The sequence below is a fragment of the Anabas testudineus genome, chromosome 1 (genome assembly GCF_900324465.2).
Source record: "Anabas testudineus chromosome 1, fAnaTes1.2, whole genome shotgun sequence".
In the NCBI taxonomy this organism is placed as follows: domain Eukaryota; kingdom Metazoa; phylum Chordata; class Actinopteri; order Anabantiformes; family Anabantidae; genus Anabas; species Anabas testudineus.
Genome location: NC_046610.1, coordinates 387,397 through 408,441, shown reverse-complemented (window position 1 = coordinate 408,441; position 21,045 = coordinate 387,397). Strand labels below are relative to the sequence as shown.

General features: G+C 44.1%; 3 protein-coding genes across 3 annotated transcripts; 2 read left to right on the top strand and 1 right to left on the bottom strand.

Moving 5' to 3' along the window:
* The first annotated feature begins 40 nt into the window (after positions 1 to 40).
* Positions 41 to 9,687, top strand: mtif2 (mitochondrial translational initiation factor 2). The gene is made up of 14 exons (XM_026359352.1): positions 41 to 195; positions 1,049 to 1,216; positions 1,369 to 1,483; positions 1,570 to 1,741; positions 1,984 to 2,144; positions 2,778 to 2,954; positions 3,059 to 3,198; positions 3,867 to 3,991; positions 4,071 to 4,275; positions 4,635 to 4,887; positions 4,962 to 5,102; positions 6,523 to 6,687; positions 8,892 to 9,032; positions 9,376 to 9,687. Exons 2-14 carry the CDS (start codon positions 1,058 to 1,060, stop codon positions 9,543 to 9,545), a joined length of 2,124 nt encoding a protein of 707 aa, XP_026215137.1. The 5' UTR covers positions 41 to 195; positions 1,049 to 1,057; the 3' UTR covers positions 9,546 to 9,687.
* Positions 9,688 to 9,828: 141 nt separating this feature from the next.
* sde2 (SDE2 telomere maintenance homolog (S. pombe)) lies at positions 9,829 to 15,060 on the bottom strand. Its single transcript, XM_026359364.1, has 8 exons — positions 14,925 to 15,060; positions 14,407 to 14,524; positions 14,210 to 14,321; positions 12,362 to 12,531; positions 11,041 to 11,170; positions 10,564 to 10,752; positions 10,285 to 10,489; positions 9,829 to 10,108 (listed from the first exon to the last, which is right to left on the bottom strand). Exons 1-8 carry the CDS (start codon positions 15,024 to 15,026, stop codon positions 9,890 to 9,892), a joined length of 1,245 nt encoding a protein of 414 aa, XP_026215149.1. The 5' UTR covers positions 15,027 to 15,060; the 3' UTR covers positions 9,829 to 9,889.
* A 5,014-nt stretch (positions 15,061 to 20,074) lies between these two features.
* Positions 20,075 to 21,039, top strand: mrps28 (mitochondrial ribosomal protein S28). Its single transcript, XM_026359381.1, has one exon. It carries the CDS (start codon positions 20,111 to 20,113, stop codon positions 20,666 to 20,668), a length of 558 nt encoding a protein of 185 aa, XP_026215166.1. The 5' UTR covers positions 20,075 to 20,110; the 3' UTR covers positions 20,669 to 21,039.
* The last annotated feature ends 6 nt before the right edge of the window (positions 21,040 to 21,045 follow it).

The window sequence follows — 21,045 nt, the reverse complement described above, 5'->3', positions numbered from 1 at the left end:
AAGGATCATGTGGATCGGTGTAATGTAGCGGAGCTCTCCGGACCAGCAGGCGGCAGTGTCGGCTGCCGGTCTCGGCCTGTTAGAGAACCGTCATGGCGGCTCCCTGTCGGAGGTTCGTTTCACGGTGAAATTCAAACAACAGATGAAGATTTGAACTTTCAGAAGGAGCTGAAGGAGGAGACACACCTGTGACAGGTGAGATAACAAACTGAACCTGAACTACACTTTAGCTGAAGCTCTCATGGTTTTACACCTTTAGTTTAGTAGCGCAGCCTACTGTCATGTGGTGAAAGTCACACCAGACTTCACTGATAAATGGTGGGTTTTAGTGCTGTCAGATAAGAACACGTGAATAAATCGAACCACTTGGTTTTTACCGAAATGTTCGGTTCTGTTAACACATTCGGCTTTGACACACTTCACCAGACTCCTGTGTTTTACTTCAGTTTGTTGTCTTCTTATTCTTTGTTAAACCAGAAGCTTTTCACTACTTTTCTGTCTGTTTAAGTTTATTTAAGTTATTTAAGTTTCTTTTTATACTCGACCAGACACTTAATCCACCTCGTTCCCTGGACCGGTAGAGAGTCTGCCTAAACCAGACTCCATGCAAAAAAATGAAGCGTCTAAAGACTTGACATTCAGACTCGTGTCACAACAGAAGTTAAACATTTTCTGGTCTGTGAGGTTTGTCGTGGAAATTCTGCACCAATCGGATCCTGGTTTATACGAGTCCGTGTAACACAGGAAGCTTTTTCTCTTTTAGAGAGAAATTGTGAATTTATTATTATTATTATTATTTATTTAATTTACTACATGAAGTCTGGTGGTACCAGCACCACAGAGTCGACACCAAAGAAAACTGTTGAGCTCAGTGATCCCACGATGGTGGAATGAGCTGCAGAACTTACTTCACTTTAATATTTAAAAACCTAAAGAACTCTTCATCATCTTCCTTTGAACAGCTCTTTGATTTGATGTTGTTTTTCACTTGTAAGTCGCTTTGGATAAAAGACTAAATGTAAAGTCTGGAACCTCACCTGTCCCTCAGTCTGCAGGTATGAATGTGATGTCATTAGTGATGCGGGGGGCCCAGCGGCTCGTCCACACCCACCCTCCTCTGCTCAGCACCTACCTGTCTCCACCCCTCCTCGCTTCCGCTCGAAGGCCCGCCCCCCTGCTCACCTGTCGGCACAACAGGAAGTACGCCTCCAAACACGTGAGTCGTTTCAGAAGCTTCTTGATTGACTCTAATGGATGAACTGATGTTTTTTATGAATCCAGCAGGAGGTCGTCTCATTCAGAATAAATCATTATAAACTATTAAAAGCAAATAACAACACTCAGAATCATATTGTGATATCTATGCAGGTCAAAGGTCAGAAGAAGAGCCAGAAGGAGAAACCCAAAACTGACAAACAGGAAGTGGAGATCAGACAAAGGATGACGGCGGCGGCTCTCGCTGAGGCCATGAACAGAGACTTTGGTGAGAAACAAAACAGTGAGACTCGATGTTTTTATCCTCAGCTGTTTGGACTCCGCGACAGGTTTTTTTTTTTCTGTCTCCTTCAGATCATGTGGTGGAAGCTCTGCTGAACACCTCTGTGGATCTGGACTCTCTGGAACCAGACTCTGTTCTGGAGGAGAGGTGGATTAAGGAGGTGGTGACTCGATCAGGGATGAAGTTCAGATGGGCCAAACTGAGCGAGTGCAGAGAGAGACCCAACAGAGACGTCCACAGGAGGTAATGGGGCCAGGAAGTCCGCTGCCACACCTGTTGTCCGTTTGTACCAGCCGGCCAATCAGAACACGTTTTGTAGTTTGACCTGTTTGTAGTTTGGGTTTTCTAGATAATTCTGTACAGTTCTATTTGTAAAGTCTTAAACCTTAAACATTGAAAGTGCCTTGAGATGACATCTGTTGAAATTTTGGCGCTACACAAATGAACTGAATTGAATCTCACTGACCATTGACCTGTGACCTCAGGCCCCCCCCAGACCCGTCCAGCCTGGTGCCCCGACCCCCAGTGGTCACTATAATGGGCCACGTGGACCACGGTAAGACCACCCTGCTGGACAGTCTGAGGAAGAGCCAGATCGTGTCCACCGAGGCCGGAGGCATCACGCAGCACATCGGAGCCTTTCTAGGTGAATGACACACCTGGTCCCACTTCAAACCTCATTAACAGGTTAAAAAGCAGAAAGATCATTAGCTCAGTAATTCTACTCATTTCTACTTTGTAGTAGTCACTTCCTGCGACTGTTTCAAAATAAAAGTTTCTTTTCCTGTCAGACTGTTGGTGTGAAACAACAGCAGGAAATGACTTTTCTTTAACGTTGCTGAACAACTATCAAAATAACAACTGGAATTATACTTTTCAATTAATCTTGTGATTACGCGACTCATTTATTTTATCTGTAACGTGTCAACGTTTTCTGAGCCCAGTTTGTTAAATTTGGAACATTTAAAAAATGTGTTAGCATCATAATCAAACTGATGTTTGTTATTATGTTATTATGTGAGCTTTCTGTCACAATGAAGAAATGTCCACTATTTATATGTGCAGCTGGAACCTTTTTTTGGAAATGAATAAATTATAATAAATGAATGAATAAATAATAAATGAATTCATCAATCAATGATCAATTAACAGTTTCAGCTTCAGTGTGAAATGGAATTAGAATTAAACATCTTTAACTGAAATTACAAGTTTCTCAGATATTTTATCGTTTTTTGCTTTTCACGTTTCTAACACGGGTTTCTTGGTTTCTTATTTCCAGTCCAGCTGCCCACAGGTGAGAAGATCACCTTTCTGGACACTCCGGGTCATGCTGCCTTCTCCTCTATGAGAGCCCGTGGAGCCAACGCCACCGACATCATCATCCTGGTGGTCGCGGCCGACGACGGCATAATGAACCAGACGATCGAGTCCATCCAGCACGCCAAGAAAGCCGGAGGTACGAGCTGCGCCTGACAGTCACAGCACGGGGCTGAAAACAGTGGATGGCTCAGTGTTTCTACTGGTTTTCACTCTGCCTTCATTCTGTCTTTACTGTGTCAGTTCCAATCATCGTGGCGGTGAATAAGTGCGATAAACTGCAGGCCGACCCTCAGAGGGTCAAACGGGAGCTGCTTGCTCACGATGTCGTCTGTGAGGAATTTGGAGGAGACGTTCAGGCGATCCACATCTCTGCTCTCAAGGTACAAGAATCCAGACTCAGCAGGTTTAGTCTGTCCACAGTGGAACTTGTGGAATGACTAAATAAGGTTCCTGGAAGAATAGTTTGTAAAGAAAGAGATACTGAAAAAGATAAGTTCATTATTCAGTTATTTTCTCAAATTGCTGTTTGGTTCTCCTGTTTTTAAGGATAGAACCAGTTAACAGAGAATAGAACCAGTTAACTGGAGCTGGGATGGAGCTGCTGGTCGTGTGCTCCAGTTGCCGTGTGAACCAACAGAAGTAAACAGAGCTGCAGCTGATTGATCAGCTCATGATGGTTAAACACAGAGTAACTCGGTAACAGATCACCTATCCAGACTGGACCCGGGTTCCTCCCTGTGACACCTGGGATCAGCTCAGTGTTTTAACTTATACGTAACCTGATTGGACACAGGTAGTTAAACACTGAGTAACTCACATCACCTGTCGGTCACCTGGGTGCTGGAGCTGACCCCAGCGGACCTGGATGAACCCGTACACTGTTCATCTGCTTCCTGCCCACGGCTCTGCTGAGTGGTTCATACAGTTTTAAACAGATTGAGCGGATGCGGACAATCAGAACCAGAACAACAGATACAGCTGCGCTCACAATCAGCAGCTCCATCCCAGCTCATAATGTAAAGTGATGACGTCGTCTTATTGTTGTCAGGGCGACAACCTGCTGGCTCTGACCGAGGCCACCGTGACCTTGGCGGAGATTTTGGAGCTGAAGGCGGAGCCGACGGGCGCCGTGGAGGGACTAATCATTGAGAGCCGGACTGACAAAGGCAAAGGGTGAGTGGAGTCCTGGATCCAGACTCATATGTAACTCTAAAACCGTAAGAACCCAGTTTGAGCCTGTTTGTGTCCTCAGCCCTGTTACCACGGTGATTGTCCAGCGGGGGACGCTGAAGCGAGGCTGCGTCCTGGTGGCAGGGAACACCTGGGCCAAAGTCCGATTCCTGTTTGATGAGAACGGGCGGGCGGTGACGGAGGCCGGGCCGAGCTCTGCGGTGGAGGTCGTCGGCTGGAAGGAGCTGCCGCCGGCGGGAGAGGTGGTCCTGGGGGTCGAGTCTGAGGTGAGAACAAAACCACCTCCATCCACTGGGTCCAAAGCAGAACCTGTGTGGGGTCTGGACCTAACGAGTCCACGTCAGCTTCTCCTGAAAACACAGAGAGCCGAGTGAGAAATTCACGAAAGCCACGAAAGTAATAAATGAGATTTTATTATTAACACAGAAACAGAAGAATCTGACGTGTTTTTATTTTTCATTAATTCGCTTTTGTGTTTTGAATTCCACATTTATTTATATCATTTTATAATTATTGTTGAACATAATAAGGAAATAAATAAAAAAACAATAAATCTATTTATAAGAAGAGATTATATAGTTTTTCACTTAGTTCACTGATCCTCTTCCTGTTTGTCACCGAGCAGCAGCGAGCGCGGGAGGCGGTGGACTGGAGGACGTATGAGGAGGAGCAGCAGAAGCTGCAGGAGGAGCAGAGTGTCATCGAGCTCAAACAGAAAGTCCACCTGGATGAGTACAGGAAGGAGCGGGCGGAGCTGGCTCACCTGAGCTGGAGGCAGAGGAAGTCTGCTCTGTACCGAGCCAACAAGTCCAAGTTCTCGGTGCGACCGAGTGAGAGGACGCAGCTGGACCACCCGAGTCTGCCGCTCATCGTCAAAGGTAAGCCGCGCTCTGACAGGCTGATCCCACCCCATCAGAAAGGTGTTTCCCTCTGACCGACCTTTGACCTGCAGGTGACGTGGATGGCTCGGTGGAGGCCATCCTCAACATCCTGGACAGTTACGACGCTCAGCAGCAGTGTGAGCTGAAGGTCGTTCACTTCGGCATCGGAGACGTTTCTGAGAACGACGTCAACATGGCCGACACCTTCGCAGGTACGAGCGTGGGCTTCACGCCGGGGTCAGAGGTCAGGGCCAGAGGCCTCTCTCTTATTATAGTGTTTCTGAGCAGAAGTGAAAAAACAAAGTTTCAGACCTGTGATTCTGAAGACACGTTTCCTCTGAAACGGACCTGGTTAAACTTTTGTCTTAGGGTACTTTTACACCTAGAGGATTTAATTAAATCGGACTCAAGTTTGTTTTCCCCCTTAGTGCGGTTCGTTTTGTCCGGTGTGAACACGGTAATCACACTCGGGTTTGCACCAAAACAACCGCACCGAGACCCCCAAAACGAGGTGGTCTCGAACCGCATCATACAGCGAACTCTGGTGCGGTCCTCCTGGTGAGAACGCGTACCGAACCAAAACGGGACCAAACGCTATAAATCTCATGATTTGAGGACTTTAAGGTAGTTTGTAGATTCCAATTTCTTTCATTTGTCCACCAAAAACATGCTGTCTGATTAATGGAGGACAAACGTGGAGACGTGAGGAGGTGAAGTGTCTCACAGACACCAGGTCTGATGTAATGTAACAAACAATGTATCAACAGGATCAAGGACCAACCTGTGTTAACATTCATAGTGAACTCTCTCCTGTCACACAAACGTACAGTAGAACAAGACTTCACCTTCTTCCTGTATTTACCTTTCTGTTCAGAAACATCTGACCAATAAGAGGAAAGGACGTTCTCACGTAGTTTAAAGTGATGTGTTCTGCTTCGCTTGGATTTTTCTGTGTGAAACGAAACCGAACCAAAGATAAACTGCTCCAAGTTTAAAAACTCATCAACTGATTCGGATCAAAGCAAAAGAATTAAGGTGTGAAAGCAAACTTACTTTTTTTTCTGAAAAACGTGAGAAAACTGAAAAAAATCTTAAAACCTCGAACTGGTTTTTAAAAAATCTAAAACTCAGGGAGGTTTGTCTTGCCACCGTCGCCCCTGACTTGCTCTTCAGGGACAATCTGATTATTATGATTCATACATATTCACTGTTCACGTAAACTTCCATAGTTTCTTTTGCTTATTAAAGTTGCAGATAAACTAGACATTTGGGGTGGCTGTGGCTCAATAGGTAGAGCAGTTGACTGTCAATCACAGGATTGGGTTTGATTCCCGGCTGCCATGTCACATGCCAAAGTGTCCTTGGGCAAGATACTGAACCCCTAGTTGCCCCCGGTGAGTCAGGTCAGCTGCATAGCAGCTCTGCCATCGGTGTGTGAATGTGTGTGTGCTTGTGCGTGTGAATGGGTGAATGAGAAGCAGTGTAAAGCGCTTTGAGTACCAACTAGGTAGAAAAGCGCTATATAAGTGCAGAACATTTACCATTTACATCTGATGAATCATTGGAGCTGATTCTGTGATTGGTTCTGGTTCCACAGAACAGTTCTAAGAATTTCTCCTTCCTCCTGCTCAGGTTCCGTCTATGGCTTTAACGTTGGGGCGAACAGCTCGGTGCGGCAGCTGGCGTCAAAGAGAGGTGTCCCACTGCGACTCCACAACATCATCTACAAACTGATCGATGAGCTGAAGGACGAGCTGAGCAGCAAACTGCCGCCGGTCGTCTCTGAGAACGTGGTCGGTGAGTAAAAAGTGAAACCATCGGTTCTAGATTAGTCTTCATGATCGCAAAGAGAATCGTTTTACAGTTCATCCAGAACATTTTCACAGCACTTAACTTCACATGGATTAAATTCATTATTTTTATCAAAGATCTCCAAACAATATCCCATAACATGTCGGTGAAGATTCTCAGTCGTCCAGGTGAAGTTATCTGGAAGTTGAGTCATGGCAACTGGACTTCCTTTAGTTAGTTGAAACGTTTCGCTACTCATCCAAGTAGCTTCTTCAGTCTGAAGATAGTTGGTTAGAGGCCGCAAATTTATGCTCCAAGGCTTGTCCTCTTTGTCCAATATTTTAACGTGGACAAAGAGGACAAGTGGTTTGAGAGAGGGGTGAGGGAAGCCGTGCATGTGCAGATCAACACTCCCTCTCTCAACAGAGGTGGAGGACTTAGACACAACCTGTCTTCTATTTATCATGCTGCCCTTTCATCTATCCCCAAAAAGGCCAGAACCAGTTCACACCTGCACCAGGTTGGACACACTTAACGACCCATTTAGGTGTTACGAGGGGGTGGGCAGAGGTGTGATCGTTACATCCTTCACATCCCCCCCTTTCCTTTGTTTCACCTAACGAGCCTATTTAGGGCAAGGGGTGGAGTGAAACCAGCCTTGGAGCATAAATTTGCGGCCTCTAACCAACTATCTTCAGACTGAAGAAGCTACTTGGATGAGTAGCGAAACGTTTCAACTAACTAAAGGAAGTCCAGTTGCCATGACTCAACTTCCAGATAAAATATCCCATAACGATAAAGTGAAAGACGCTTGTTTTAAATATTTGCTAATTTATTAACAATAAAAATCACATGTACATAAGTGTCTCACAGTCTTTGCTATGACTTTTAAAACTGAGCTCTGGTTCATCCTGTTTCCACTGATCGACCTTGAGATGTTTCTACAACTTGACTGGAGTCCACCTGTGGGAAATTAATTTGATTGGACTTGGACTTGGATTTGGAAAGAGATCCACCTATCTGGTCCCACAGTTAACAGTGCCTGTCAGAGCACAAACCAAACCATGAAGTCAAGGAATTGTCTGTAGATCCCAGAGACAGGATTGTATCAAGGCAAAGATCTGGGGAAGAGTCCAGAAAAAGTTCTGCAGCATTGAAGGTTCCAATGAGCACAGTGGCCTCTATCATCTGTCAATGGAAAAGGTTTGGAACCACCAGAACTCTTCCTAGAGCGGCCGCCCGGCCAAACTGAGCATTCGAGAGTTAGGGAGGTGACCAAGAACCAGATGGTCACTCTGAAAGAGCTCCAGCGTTTCTCTGTGGAAAGAGGAGAACGTTCCAGAAGAACAACCGCCTCTTCAGCACTCCACCAATCAGGTCTGTACGGTAGAGTGGGCAGAAGGAAACCACTGCTCAGTAAAAGTTTGTCAAAATGCACCTGAAGGACTCTCAGACCATGAGAAACAGGATTCTCTGGTCTGATGAAACAAAGGTTGAACTCTTTGTTCAATCATTGAACATTGTGTCTGGAGGAAACCAGGCACCGCTCAGCACCTGACCAATACCATCCCTACAGTGAAGCATGGTGAAGGCAGCATCATGCTGTGGGGATGTTTTTCAGAGACAGGAACTGGGAGACTAGTCTGGAACGAAGGAAAGATGAATGCAGTAATGTACAGAGACATCCTTGATGAAAACCTGTTCCAGAGAACTCTGGACCTTTGGTGAAGGTTCATCCATCAACAGGACAACAACCCTAAGCTCTGACGCTCCCCATACAACCTGATGGAGCCTGAGTGGTTCTGCAAAGAAGAATGAGAGAAACTGCCCTAAAATAGGTGCCAAATTTGTAGCATCATACTGAAAAAGACTTGAGGCTGTAACTGGTGCTAAAGGTGGTTTAACAAAGTACTGAGCAGAGACTCAATACTAATGTACATGTGATTTTTTTTCATTTTTATTTTTTAATAAATTTACATTAGATTTCAAACAAACTTCTTTCACTTTGACAGTATGAAGTATGTTTGGAAAGGCCTGAAACTTTCTGGATGAACTGGAACAAACGATATTCTGACAAATTTGTTTTGTCTTCTGAAACATTCAGACCAGATTTTTAAACTTAGGTTCAGTTTCTTCATAAACATAAACTAGAACAAAGATGGATCCAAGAAAACCTGAACCTGTTGTAAACCTGTATCCCGCTGGTCCAGGTGAGGCGTCAGTCTTGGCCATGTTTGAAGTCTCTGTGGGGAAGAAGAAGGTCCCTGTGGCCGGCTGTCGGGTCCAGAAGGGTCAGCTGGACCGGAGGCTCAAGTTCAGACTGATCCGAGAACGAAACACTATCTGGGAAGGTGAGTGAGACCTGGACCAGATCAGAACCTCATCCAGGATCACCAACACAGACATCAGACCTAAAGTGTTACTGACGAGTTTCCTCTGAAATAAGCTGAAACTGACGAAAGGACGAAGTAAACGTGTTAATTTTTAATTTGTCTCAGAGGAAACTGGATCGTTCTTTAACGGAACACAAAATACAACAAACAGCAGATTTACAGAAAACAACCTTTATTTAAAAATGTTCAGTCTGCAACAGTCTTTGTTTCACATCATCAGATCCATAATTCAGCTGTTTAAATGACGGCAGCACAAGTTGGAGCTGACGTTCCGCTAACATTTTCCTGACGTTCCCTGCAGGTTCCTTGGTGGCACTGAAGCAGCACAAAGACGACGTGCTGACCGTGAAGACGGGGATGGACTGTGGACTCTCGATTGACGGTGATGTCTCCTTCAGACCTGGAGACATCGTTGTCTGTTTGGAGGAGCTGGACTCACCTCAGGCCACTGCCTGGGACCCCGGCTTCTGACCCATCATGCTCTGCTGCGGGGGGTGGACGGTTCGATACCTGCTCTGGCAGCAGGTTTATCAGACAGACTGACTGAATGAAAAATGAGCAACAGCTGTTTCTAATGGAAAAAAACTGAATTAAAGATTCTTCAGTGACCTGATTCAGTCTGAACAATTCTTCCAGAGTAACTGGAGTAATCTGATTACTGATGTGCTGCAGGTAAACGTATAAATGTCATTTTTCAAACAGCAGCTTTAAAACTCCTCCTGTCTGAACTGACCTAAAAACAAAACAAAAAAATATAGCAGACTGGTCCTTTTAATCCTGTTTCTAGGCTGCTCCAGACTTGACCTCTGACCTCATCACTTCCTCCTGCTCTTTCCCGGTTTGGCGAGCAGTGCCGGGTCAATGTGGTCTGGGGTCAGTCCTCTGACAGAGAAGAGCCGGGCAGCGCGCTCCGGCAGCGTCCCCCCACACTTCAGCCCTCGAGACATCAGTTCCTGCTTCAGGACCTCCAGACCCAGAGACTCGAGCTGCTCCACAGACGACACAGAGGACAGGTCGAGGGGGGGCGGCCCCTGCTGCAACACATTAATATTCACAGTAAAAATCACGTTAGCAGAAGAAACCGGCCCGAGAGGAACCCAGTATCATCGTAATAATAAATGACGATCCACAGAGAACCCTCATCACATTTAGTTTAAATAAAAATTAAATTCTGATCTAACTTCACTCCTGTATTCAAACCAACACTGACCTGCTGCTCACAGTGGCTGGACGGTGAAGGTCTGGTTGTCTGGTCTCTCTCTGCGGGCTCCCGCCCCGCGCCGGCCGCCTCCATCTTGTCCTCCGCGGCAGGCTCCCGCCCCGCGCCGGCCGCCTCCATCTTGTCCTCCGCGGCAGGCTCCCGCCCCGCGCCAGCCTGCGCAGGTGTGGAGGTGTGATTATCAGTAACAGACGAGCTGTAAAAGACAATGGTGATCAGAAACAAATATGAATCTGGATGGATCTGATCTGAGGTGGAGCTGATCTCTACCTGCTGCTTTGCTCAGGCTCCTCTTTCTGTGTTGTCATGGTGATAGCAGGTGCAAACCTGGAGGTGGATGGAGCCACCTCCTGTGTCTGTGTTGTCACAGCAGCAGCCCCACAGCTGGAGGAGGACGTGGACGGAGAGTCGTCCTCGTCTTCATCGTCCTCTGAGCTCAGAAGCTCGCCCAGACCCGACCTGTCCAGTTAGAAAAAACAAATTGAAAACTGAGCGAGTCCGGATCAGGCTTCAGTTTGTCTTCGGGTTCTGAATCAGAAATAATGAATAACCGAACTGTGGCTGAAACAGGAAGCTGCTGTCTGAAGGTCAAAACTGTTTAAAGTGATTTTTTCAGACGCAGCAGGGACAAAACTTTAACGAGGAGCTGAGATCCAGTAAGATTCTCCTGATGTTTACTTAGTCATCGGCGATTTATTTTTGATTCTGGTTCCTCGAGTTTCCAGTCTGTGTGGGAAACAAACTCACCAGAAACACGCTGCACCTGTCATGTTTGTCTTCTTCTTCTTCTGCGGCTGCTGGCTCTGGTCTGAGTTTGGTCTTTTGACTGCGGAGACGTCGTCCACCTTCACCTGACTGCTGGAGGACGCCTGCAGACCTGAAACACACCAACAGTTACAGTCCTGTTAAAACTGGACAGTTCGGAACCTCAGTGGTCTGAGGTGGTTCCTGAAGTATCACAGGGGACAGAACCCGCACGCCGCCAGAAGCAGCCTCCCAACCTTCAATCCATGACTGAGCAATAAAATGTTGAAGATATTTATCAAAATAACTTTTCCTGCATTAGAACTTTTAGACTGGTCAGTACCACTTCGACAGAACTTATTCCGTCCATGTTTTGACACAAAAAGCCAATGATGATGAAAACAGCTTATGGCTGGAATAGTTACAGCCATGTCAGGTTAGGTTAACGTTCACGGCTCAGACTGTAGTATCAGCTGTTGGAAGCACGGTGCTAATGTTTTGGCTACTGCAGCCGTGCACAGCAGTCGGTCAGGAGCACGAGCGAGATACGAGAAAATGGAAACTCACTGGAGTGACAGTGTTACTGAAGGATACAGCCCGAAGGACGCAGCCCAAGGCTCGAACGACAAATATACTGCTGAAAAGACAAAGACTGGTAACACCATTAGTCTTTTTACCTTCTGAAGCAGTATCATCCTCTAGAGAAAAAATTTACATTCTCAGACACAAGATAGTGCTGCTGGTTCCCATTAAACAACCAATGTGATACTAACGCAACAGCAGACCTGATAGTGTCTATTTTCTAGTGACGTCCTACAACAAAAAACATGAAGAGACAGTGATATCACACATGTAAAAGCCTACTTTATAACAAAAGACATAACAACAGTAAGAACGGTTCAAAATAACTGCTTTAAGCAGCTCCACATCTCATATAAGATTAAAAAGGAAGTTCGACAGAAACAGGGGTTTAACTTACATCGAGACATTAAAATAATTATCATGATTCTTTCACATGTTGTCCGTTCCTACTTCAAACTAACAACATCTCTGCTCTTGCTGGACTGTTCTGACTTGGTGGATTGTCATTACGTCGTGTTTAACAAGACTAGTGGTTCAGCCAGAACCAGAATGACCATGCCTTACAAATAAGAACCAACAAAACAACACTGTCAGATCTGATCATTAAGGACTGTGATGTGGACGTAGCCTCAGTCAGTCTGGATCCTCGTCTCTCAGACATAGAATCACAGAACAAACTCACCAGTCTAAAAGTTTTTTTGAGTCTGTGTGTTGTGAAACCAGGTCCGGATGTATCTGATACCTTTGAGCACAGAGTCTTCAAGTCGCTCTGACAGGTCGTGGCACTGCTGCTGGAACTCTGGATCGGTGAACTGGTGTTTGGGTTCAGCCAGTTTCTTCTGGAGACGCTCCAGACGCCGCTGCTCTTTCTCCGCCTCCCGGTCCGCCTGCTTCTTCAGCCACTCCGCCATCCTGCAAACACCACAGAACCACACTTGGACTCAATTAAAATTATTTATGAGTGATAAAATCTGACCCAGAAACAATTGGATCACAGAACTGTCACAAGTGTCTTTTTAACAAACTTCAGTCTGGTCATTTCAGCACAGCAGGAACCTGGTCTACAGAATCACAGTAAAATCCCAGAGGTAAACAAACACAAAGCCCAAAGACAGACACTAGTGATTCATCTTTCTGGGTTTCTGGGGAAGAAGAAAGTTTACTTCAACAGGAAAACCTCTGCTGGCCATTCTGGTTTTGCAAATTTCTCACACTGAAACGACTCAGATCATGAAACTAAGTTTAATATTACACAAAGATAATACACGTAAATACAAAATGCTGTTTTTAAAAAAATTATTTTATTTATTAAGGGGAAGAAAGTGTCCAAACATGTGGAAAAAGTAATTGCCCCCTTTGCTAAATTAATAAAAACTGCAATTAACCATTTTTTTTGGAAAGCTGAGTTAAAAGTAATTTGGCACAGTGCAAAACTTGTTGACGGAATAAATCACTTAAATAGAAGGTGTCTGTAAATTAATTGCACTTGTTATAGTTTGGAAAGGGTCACAAAGCCATTTTTAAGTTTGCTTTCACACCTTAATTCGTTCGCTTTGGTTTGAATCAGTTGATGAGTTTTTAAACTTGGAGCAGTTTCTCCTCGGTTCGGTTTCATTTCACACACAGAAAAATCCAAGTGAACCAAAACACGTCACTTCAAACTACCTGAGAACGTCCTCTCCGCTTATTGGTCAGATGTTTCTGAACAGAAAGGTAAATACAGGAAGAAGGTGAAGTCTTGTTCTACTGTACGTTTGTGTGACAGATGATGCGATTCGAGACCACCTTATTTTGGGGGTCTCTGTGCGGTTGTTTTGGTGCAAACTCGAGTGTGATTATCGTGTTCACACCAGACAAAATGAACCGAACCAAGAGGGAAAACGAACTTGAGTCCGACTTAATCGAACTAAATCATGTGGGTGTGAAAGTACCCTCAGGTGTTGGGACTTCAGTGAACCACGGTGAGAACCATTATCCACAATTAGTGAAAACCAGAGCCCGCTGACTCATCCAGTCATAGAAGAGACTGGGCAAAAATGGCACTCATGGGAGAGTTCCAAGGCAAAAAACACTGCTATAAGCCACTACAATAATCCAAAACACAGTAACAAGCCCACCTTTGAATAGCAAGAAAATAAATAAATAGAAAACTAAATGAAGGTTTTGGAGTGACCTAGTCAAAAAGCGCCCTTAAATCCAATTGAAATGCTTTGAATGACCTTAAACAGGTCCATCGTGCTTGAAAACTCTCCAATGTTACTGAATAACAATTCTGCAAAGAAGAGTGGAGCAAATTCCTGCACAGTTAAAGAAGGACTCACTCACAGTTATAAATGTTTGACCACAGGGGTGGGGTTCATTGGGCAATTACTTTCTCACATAGGGCCAGGCAGATTAGAACTATTTTCCTCTAAATAAATGTAATTTAAAATCAGCATGTTGTATTGACTCAGTTAATCTTTGTGCAATATTAAAATGAACTTGATGATCTGAATGATTTAAAGGTGATAAATATGAAACAAAAAAATCAGGAAGGGGGCGAACACTTTTTCACTGTAACCAGAGCTCTGTGTTGATGTCTGACTCTTACTCCTTCTCGTGGTTGACGTCTCGGAGTCGCCGGCCGCTCAGATCTCTGCAGGCTTCTCGGTTCGTCGTCTTCTCGATCTGAGCTCCCAGAGCTCGCAGCATGGAACCAAACCCTGAAACACAGACACGCCTCAGTTTTCAGTCTCCTGTTGTTTACAGCGCGGAGACAGTTGGATCAGTGTAGTTCCTGGAGCTGACCTCCTTTGCCTCCATAGAGACGGGGCTCCAGGTGATAGACGGCTCCATGCTGCAGAGGGTCCTCAAAACCGGACAGCCGACCGTTTGTAACGACGTAGAAGTCGTGAGAGGACACTCCCTGCACAGAAGCAGCCAGAATAACAGAAACACCACCTACAGCCTCCACAGGGAGCTCCCAGCTAACTAATCCGATCAGACTGAATTAGATTCATCACGTTCAACCTTAAATTGAGGTTTTAATGTTAACGGGGTTTAAAAGACACAGATCAGATCTTCTACCCGTGTCCTGGACGATGAGAAACGTGTGATTACTAAACTACAGACACGTTCTATTCATTACATCACAATATATTATGATTAGTTATTATATAACAGTTTAAAAATATTTGTCTGCGGTTTGTGATTGCTAATTAGCTTTAGCACAGCAGCTAACAGAAAGCATTTCATTACCTATGAATAAACAACCATTATTTCTGTTTACCGCCTTGGTCTGATGTAAGACTTTAGTCTGGACTCACCTGATCCTGGACGAACCGGTTCAGAACATCTCCGACCACAGAACCGTCTGGAAACTCGAAGTTAGAAAACCTGAAGCTCGGAGCGCTAACGAACACCTCCATGTCTGCTCTGCCACGAATAGACAACGCGCATGCGCACGTCTTCTTCACGTATCCACCGCGAGGCGTCGTATCCACGTCACGTCTCCCCCTGCCGGTTCGACGTGGAAAGCACACCTGTAATATTACAGCTCGTCCGATCCGTTAGTTTTAATTTAGAGTTTTAAAGAGTTTTAATTTAGAGTTTTAAAGAGTTTTAATTTAGAGTTTTAAAGAGTTTTAAAGAGTTTTAATTTAGAGTTTTAAAGAGTTTTAATTTAGAGTTTTAAAGAGTTTTAATTTAGAGTTTTAATGAGTTTATTTAGAGTTTTAATGAGTTTTAATTTAGAGTTTTTAAAGAGTTTTAATTTAGAGTTTTAATGAGTTTTAATTTAGAGTTTTAATGAGTTTTAAAGAGTTTTAATTTAGAGTTTTAAAGAGTTTTAATTTAGAGTTTTAAAGAGTTTTAATTTAGAGTTTTAATGAGTTTTAATTTAGAGTTTTAATGAGTTTTAATTTAGAGTTTTAAAGAGTTTTAATGAGTTTTAATTTAGAGTTTTAAAGAGTTTTAATTTAGAGTTTTAATGAGTTTTAATTTAGAGTTTTAATGAGTTTTAAAGAGTTTTAATTTAGAGTTTTAAAGAGTTTTAATTTAGAGTTTTAATGAGTTTTAATTTAGAGTTTTAATTTAGAGTTTTAAAAAGTTTTAATTTGGAGTTTTAAAGAGTTTTAATTTAGAGTTTTAAAGAGTTTTAATTTAGAGTTTTAATGAGTTTTAATTTAGAGTTTTAATGAGTTTTTAGAGTTTTTAAAGAGTTTAATTTAGAGTTTTAATGAGTTTTAATTTAGAGTTTTAATTTAGAGTTTTAATGAGTTTTAATTTAGAGTTTTAATTTAGAGTTTTAAAAAGTTTTAATTTGGAGTTTTAAAGAGTTTTAATTTAGAGTTTTAAAGAGTTTTAATTTAGAGTTTTAAAGAGTTTTAATTTAGAGTTTTAAAGAGTTTTAATTTAGAGTTTTAAAGAGTTTTAATTTAGAGTTTTAATGAGTTTTAATTTAGAGTTTTAATGAGTTTTAATTTAGAGTTTTAAAGAGTTTTAATGAGTTTTAATTTAGAGTTTTAAAGAGTTTTAATTTAGAGTTTTAAAGAGTTTTAATTTAGAGTTTTAATGAGTTTTAATTTAGAGTTTTAATTTAGAGTTTTAAAAAGTTTTAATTTGGAGTTTTAAAGAGTTTTAATTTAGAGTTTTAAAGAGTTTTAATTTAGAGTTTTAAAGAGTTTTAATTTAGAGTTTTAATGAGTTTTAATTTAGAGTTTTAAAGAGTTTTAATTTAGAGTTTTAATGAGTTTTAATTTAGAGTTTTAATTTAGAGTTTTAATGAGTTTTAATTAGCGTTTTAATGAGGTTTTAATTTAGAGTTGTTTAATTTAGAGTTTTTTAAAAAGTTTAAATTTGGAGTTTTAACGAGTTTTTAATTTAGAGTTTTAAAAGATGTTTTAATTTAGCGTTTAAGAGTTTAATTTAGAGTTTTAAGAGTTTTATATTCGAGTTTTCATTTAGAGTTTTAAGAGTTTAATTTAGAGTTTTAAAGAGTTTTAATTTAGAGTTTTAATGAGTTTTAATTTGGAATCTAGCCACAGGGGTTGCAAGCCAGTGACTTCTGTGCCGGTCCCAAGCCCGGATAAATAGAGAGAGTTGCGTCAGGAAGGGCATTCCTGGCATAAAAATTGCACAAAATAACCATGCGATCATCAATAACACTTTCATACCGGAATCGGTCGAGGCCCGGGTTAAACAACGACCGCCACCGATGCTGTTAACCTACAGGTGCAGGTGGAAATTTGACTACTGTTGGTCGAAGAAAGAGGGGAGGCAGAAGGGTTCGTGGGCAGAGAGAGAAGGGAAAAGGCAGGAGCATAGATCTGAGAATAGGGACTCTTAACGTTGGTACGATGACAGGGAAAGGCAGAGAGCTGGCAGACATGATGGAGAGAAGAAAGGTAGATGTTCTGTGTGTGCAGGAGACGAGGTGGAAGGGCAGCAAGGCACGTAGTATCGGAGGAGGATACAAACTGTTCTACCATGGTGTGGATAGGAAGAGAAACGGGGTAGGAGTGATCCTGAAGGGGGAGTTTGTAAACAGTGTTCTAGAGGTGAAAAGAGTCTCAGACAGGGTGATGAGCATAAAGCTAGAAATTGAAGGGGTGATGGTGAATGTAGTCAGTGGGTATTTTCCACAAGTTGGCTGTGAGTTAGAAGAGAAGGAGAGATTCTGGAGTGAGTTTGATGAGGTCATAGAGAGTATCCCCAGAGGAGAGAGAGTAGTTGTTGGAGCAGACTTCAATGGGCATGTTGGTGAGGGGAACAGAGGTGATGAGGAGGTGATGGGCAGGTTTGGTGTGAAGGAAAGGAATCTGGAAGGACAGATGGTGGTGGACTTTGCTAAGAGGATGGAAATGGCTGTAGTCAACACTTACTTCCAGAAGCGAGAGGAACATAGAGTGACATACAGAAGTGGAGGTAGGAGTACACAGGTGGACTACATCCTATGTAGACGAGGTCATTTGAGAGAGGTTAGTGACTGCAAAGTGGTGGTAGGAGAGAGTGTAGCCAGACAGCACTGCATGGTGGTGTGACCTGGAGGTCAGGAAGAAGAAGAGAGGGAAGACAGAAAAGAAGACCAAGTGGTGGAAGTTAAAGAATGAAGAAACTTGTGAGGAATTCAGACAGAAGTTGAGACAGGTTCTGGGTGGTCAGGATGAGCTTCCAGATGACAGGGAAACTACAGCAGAGGTTATCAGGGAAACAGGTAGGAAGGTGCTAGGTGTGTCATCTGGAAAGAGGAAAGAAGGTAAAGACACTTGGTGGTGGAATGAGGAAGTACAGGAATGTGTCCAGAGGAAGGGGTTAGCCAAAAGGAAGTGGGATGTAGAAAGGACTTAGGAAAGTAGACAGGAGTACAAGGAAGCGCAGCGTAGAGTGAAGAGGGAGGTGGCAAAGGCCAAACAGAAAGCTTACGATGAGCTGTATGACAGGTTAGACACAAAGGAAGGAGAGAAGGACTTGTACAGGTTAGCCAGACAGAGAGATAGAGATGGGAAGGATGTGCAACAGATAAGGGTGATTAAGGACAGAGATGGAAAGGTGCTAACAACCCAGGAGAGTGTGCAGAAAAGATGGAAGGAGTATTTTGAGGAGCTGATGAATGAGGAAAATGACAGGGAAAGAAGGGAGGAAGATGTGGATGTTGTGGAGCAGGAAATAGCAGAGATTGGAAAGGATGAGGTGAGGAAGACTCTGAAAAGGATGAAGAGTGGAAAGGCTGTTGATCCTGATGACGTACCTGTGGAGGTGTGGAAGTGCTTAGGAGAGACAGCAGTGGAGTTTCTAACCAGTTTGTTCAATAGGATTCTAGAGAGTGAGAAGATGCCTGAGGAATGGAGGAGAAGTGTTCTGGTTCCGATCTTTAAGAACAAGGGTGACACGCAGAACTGCAGCAACTATAGAGGAATAAAGTTGATGAGCCACACAATGAAGCTGTGGGAAAGAGTAGTGGAAGCCAGGCTTAGGAAGAAGGTGGAGATTTGTGAGCAGCAGTATGGTTTCATGCCCCATAAGAGCACCACTGATGCTGTTTTTGCTTTGAGAATGTTGATGGAAAAGTACAGAGATGGACAGAAGGAGCTGCATTGTGTCTTTGTAGATTTAGAGAAGGCGTATGACAGGGTGCCGAGGGAGGAGCTGTGGTACTGTATGAGGTCGTCGGGAGTGGCAGAGAAGTACGTCAGAGTAGTTCAGGACATGTATGAGAGAAGTATGACGGTGGTGAGATGTGCTGTAGGTCAGACAGAGGAGTTCAAGGTGGAGGTGGGACTACACCAAGGATCAGCTTTGAGTCCCTTCTTGTTTGCTATGTTGATGGACAGGCTGACAGATGAGGTCAGACAGGAATCACCCTGGACAATGATGTTTGCGGATGACATTGTGATTTGCAGTGAGAGTAGAGAGCAGGTGGAGGAACAGCTGGAGAGGTGGAGGTTTGCTCTGGAAAGAAGAGGCATGAAGGTCAGTCGTAGTAAGACAGAATACATGTGTCTGAACGAGAGGGATCAAGGTAGAAGTGTTAGGTTACAGGGGGCTGAGGTGAAGAAGGTACAGGAGTTTAAGTACTTGGGGTCAACAGTTCAGTGTGATGGAGAGTGTGGAAAAGAGGTGAAGAGGAGAGTGCAGGCAGGTTGGAGCGGGTGGAGGAAAGTGTCAGGAGTGTTGTGTGACAGAAGAGTGTCAGCAAGACTCAAAGGAAAGGTGTACAAGACAGTGGTGAGACCAGCTCTGCTCTATGGGTTAGAGACGGTAGCAGTGAGACAGAGACAAGAGGCTGAGATGGAGGTAGCAGAGATGAAGATGTTGAGGTTCTCCTTAGGAGTGACCAGGTTAGACAGAATAAGGAACGAGTACATCAGAGGGACGGCTCACGTTGCCTGTGTTAGTGACAAAGTCAGAGAGGCCAGACTGAGATGGTTCGGACATGTTCAGAGGAGGGATAGTGAGTATATTGGTAGAAGGATGTTGGAGATGGAGCTGCCAGGCAGGAGGACAAGAGGACGGCCAAGGAGGAGATATATGGATGTGTTAACAGAGGACATGAGGTTGGCTAGTGTTAGGGTAGAAGATGCTCATGATAGAGTGAGGTGGAAAAGGATGATTCGCTGTGGCGACCCGTGATGGGAAAAGCCGAAAGAAGAAGAAGAATGAGTTTTAATCTGGAGCTTTAAAGAGTTTTAACGAGTTTTAACGAGTTTTAATTTAGAGTTTTAAAGAGTTTTCATTTAGAGTCTGTTGTTTAGTTTCCAGCCAACGATCGTTTTCATCCGAGGGAAACAACAAATGTCCACGAACACAGATCAGAAACAGTCAGTAGGTCGATCACTGCTTAAATAAAGCGTCACAGCGCCGCCTACATTAGCAAAGTGGACTTTTTATCTGTTTTATTATTATTTTTTTGTTAGGTCCAGTTCTATCTGGTTAGAAATAAAGGAACCCCGCTGCACCGGGAGCCGCCAGGCGGCGCTGTGACCGGAAGTCTCCTCTCGGTGACGAGGTCAACATGGCGGCTTTGTGGAAGGTGGTTTCCAGCTCCAGGTGCGGGGTCCGGTTCAGCTCCTGTCGGTCTATTAGAAGCTTCTTCAGCTCAGACACCAGCCGGGGTTCCGGCAGCGATCAGCCGGCCGGGGACAGACCCAGATCCGGCTTCGCTGCTGCCTTCGAGCTGCAGTCGGAGCTCCAGCGTGAGGCGGAGGGCACCGCGGCCAGACTGAGGGGTCCTTCCCCCGGTCAGAAGGAGACCTTCGCCTCGCTGCTGCGACGCTCCCCGTTAATCCAGATGGGACCGGCCAAGGACAGGGTGGTGGTCGGGAAGATCTTCCACGTGGTCGAGGACGACCTGTACATCGACTTCGGCGGAAAGTTCCACTGTGTGTGCCGGCGACCGGCGGACGGAGAGAAGCTGCAGCGGGGCAGCAGGGTCCGTCTGCGGCTGCAGGATCAGGAGCTCACCGCCCGGTTCTTGGGAGCCAACACCGACACCACACTGCTCGAGGCCCAGGCCGTACTGCTCGGTCCACTGGAAACACGGGACGGAAATGAGAGCCAGAACCGGGACTGAGAATACAGACTGTCAGAGAAACGACAGCGTTAAAATCAACGGATTTCTAAAGGGAGTCTGGCAGCTGGTGTAAGACTGGAGGAATGAGCCAGAATATTTCACTTCGAGTTCGTCTTGATGAAATGTGTGGAAAGAAAAACCGAGAGACTGATTGTCTGAAGTGTCCGAACCAGAAATTCATCAGAAAAGTTTAGTTTGGACTCTGATCGGTCAGAAATAATAAAATTCATTTAAACTGCTCTAGTTTGTTCCGTGACACGATCAGACCTTCACAGTCCTCTCTATGGAAGTTTATTTAAGTGTGAAAGGAAATAAAAATGTAAGTTCAATGCAGAAACATATTAATTCAAATAAATCAACTATTTCACATTCTCTCC

Coding starts and splice junctions, on each gene's coding strand:
- mtif2 (XM_026359352.1), top strand. CDS start 1,058: ATGAATGTGATGTCATTAGTGATGCGGGGGGCCCAGCGGCTCGTCCAC. Junction 2,145..2,777: donor GCACATCGGAGCCTTTCTAG/GTGAATGACACA, acceptor TCTTATTTCCAG/TCCAGCTGCCCACAGGTGAG. Junction 9,033..9,375: donor ACGAAACACTATCTGGGAAG/GTGAGTGAGACC, acceptor CGTTCCCTGCAG/GTTCCTTGGTGGCACTGAAG.
- sde2 (XM_026359364.1), bottom strand. CDS start 15,026: ATGGAGGTGTTCGTTAGCGCTCCGAGCTTCAGGTTTTCTAACTTCGAG. Junction 14,322..14,406: donor TCTCTATGGAGGCAAAGGAG/GTCAGCTCCAGG, acceptor TCTGTGTTTCAG/GGTTTGGTTCCATGCTGCGA. Junction 10,109..10,284: donor CCAGCCACTGTGAGCAGCAG/GTCAGTGTTGGT, acceptor AATGTGTTGCAG/CAGGGGCCGCCCCCCCTCGA.
- mrps28 (XM_026359381.1), top strand. CDS start 20,111: ATGGCGGCTTTGTGGAAGGTGGTTTCCAGCTCCAGGTGCGGGGTCCGG.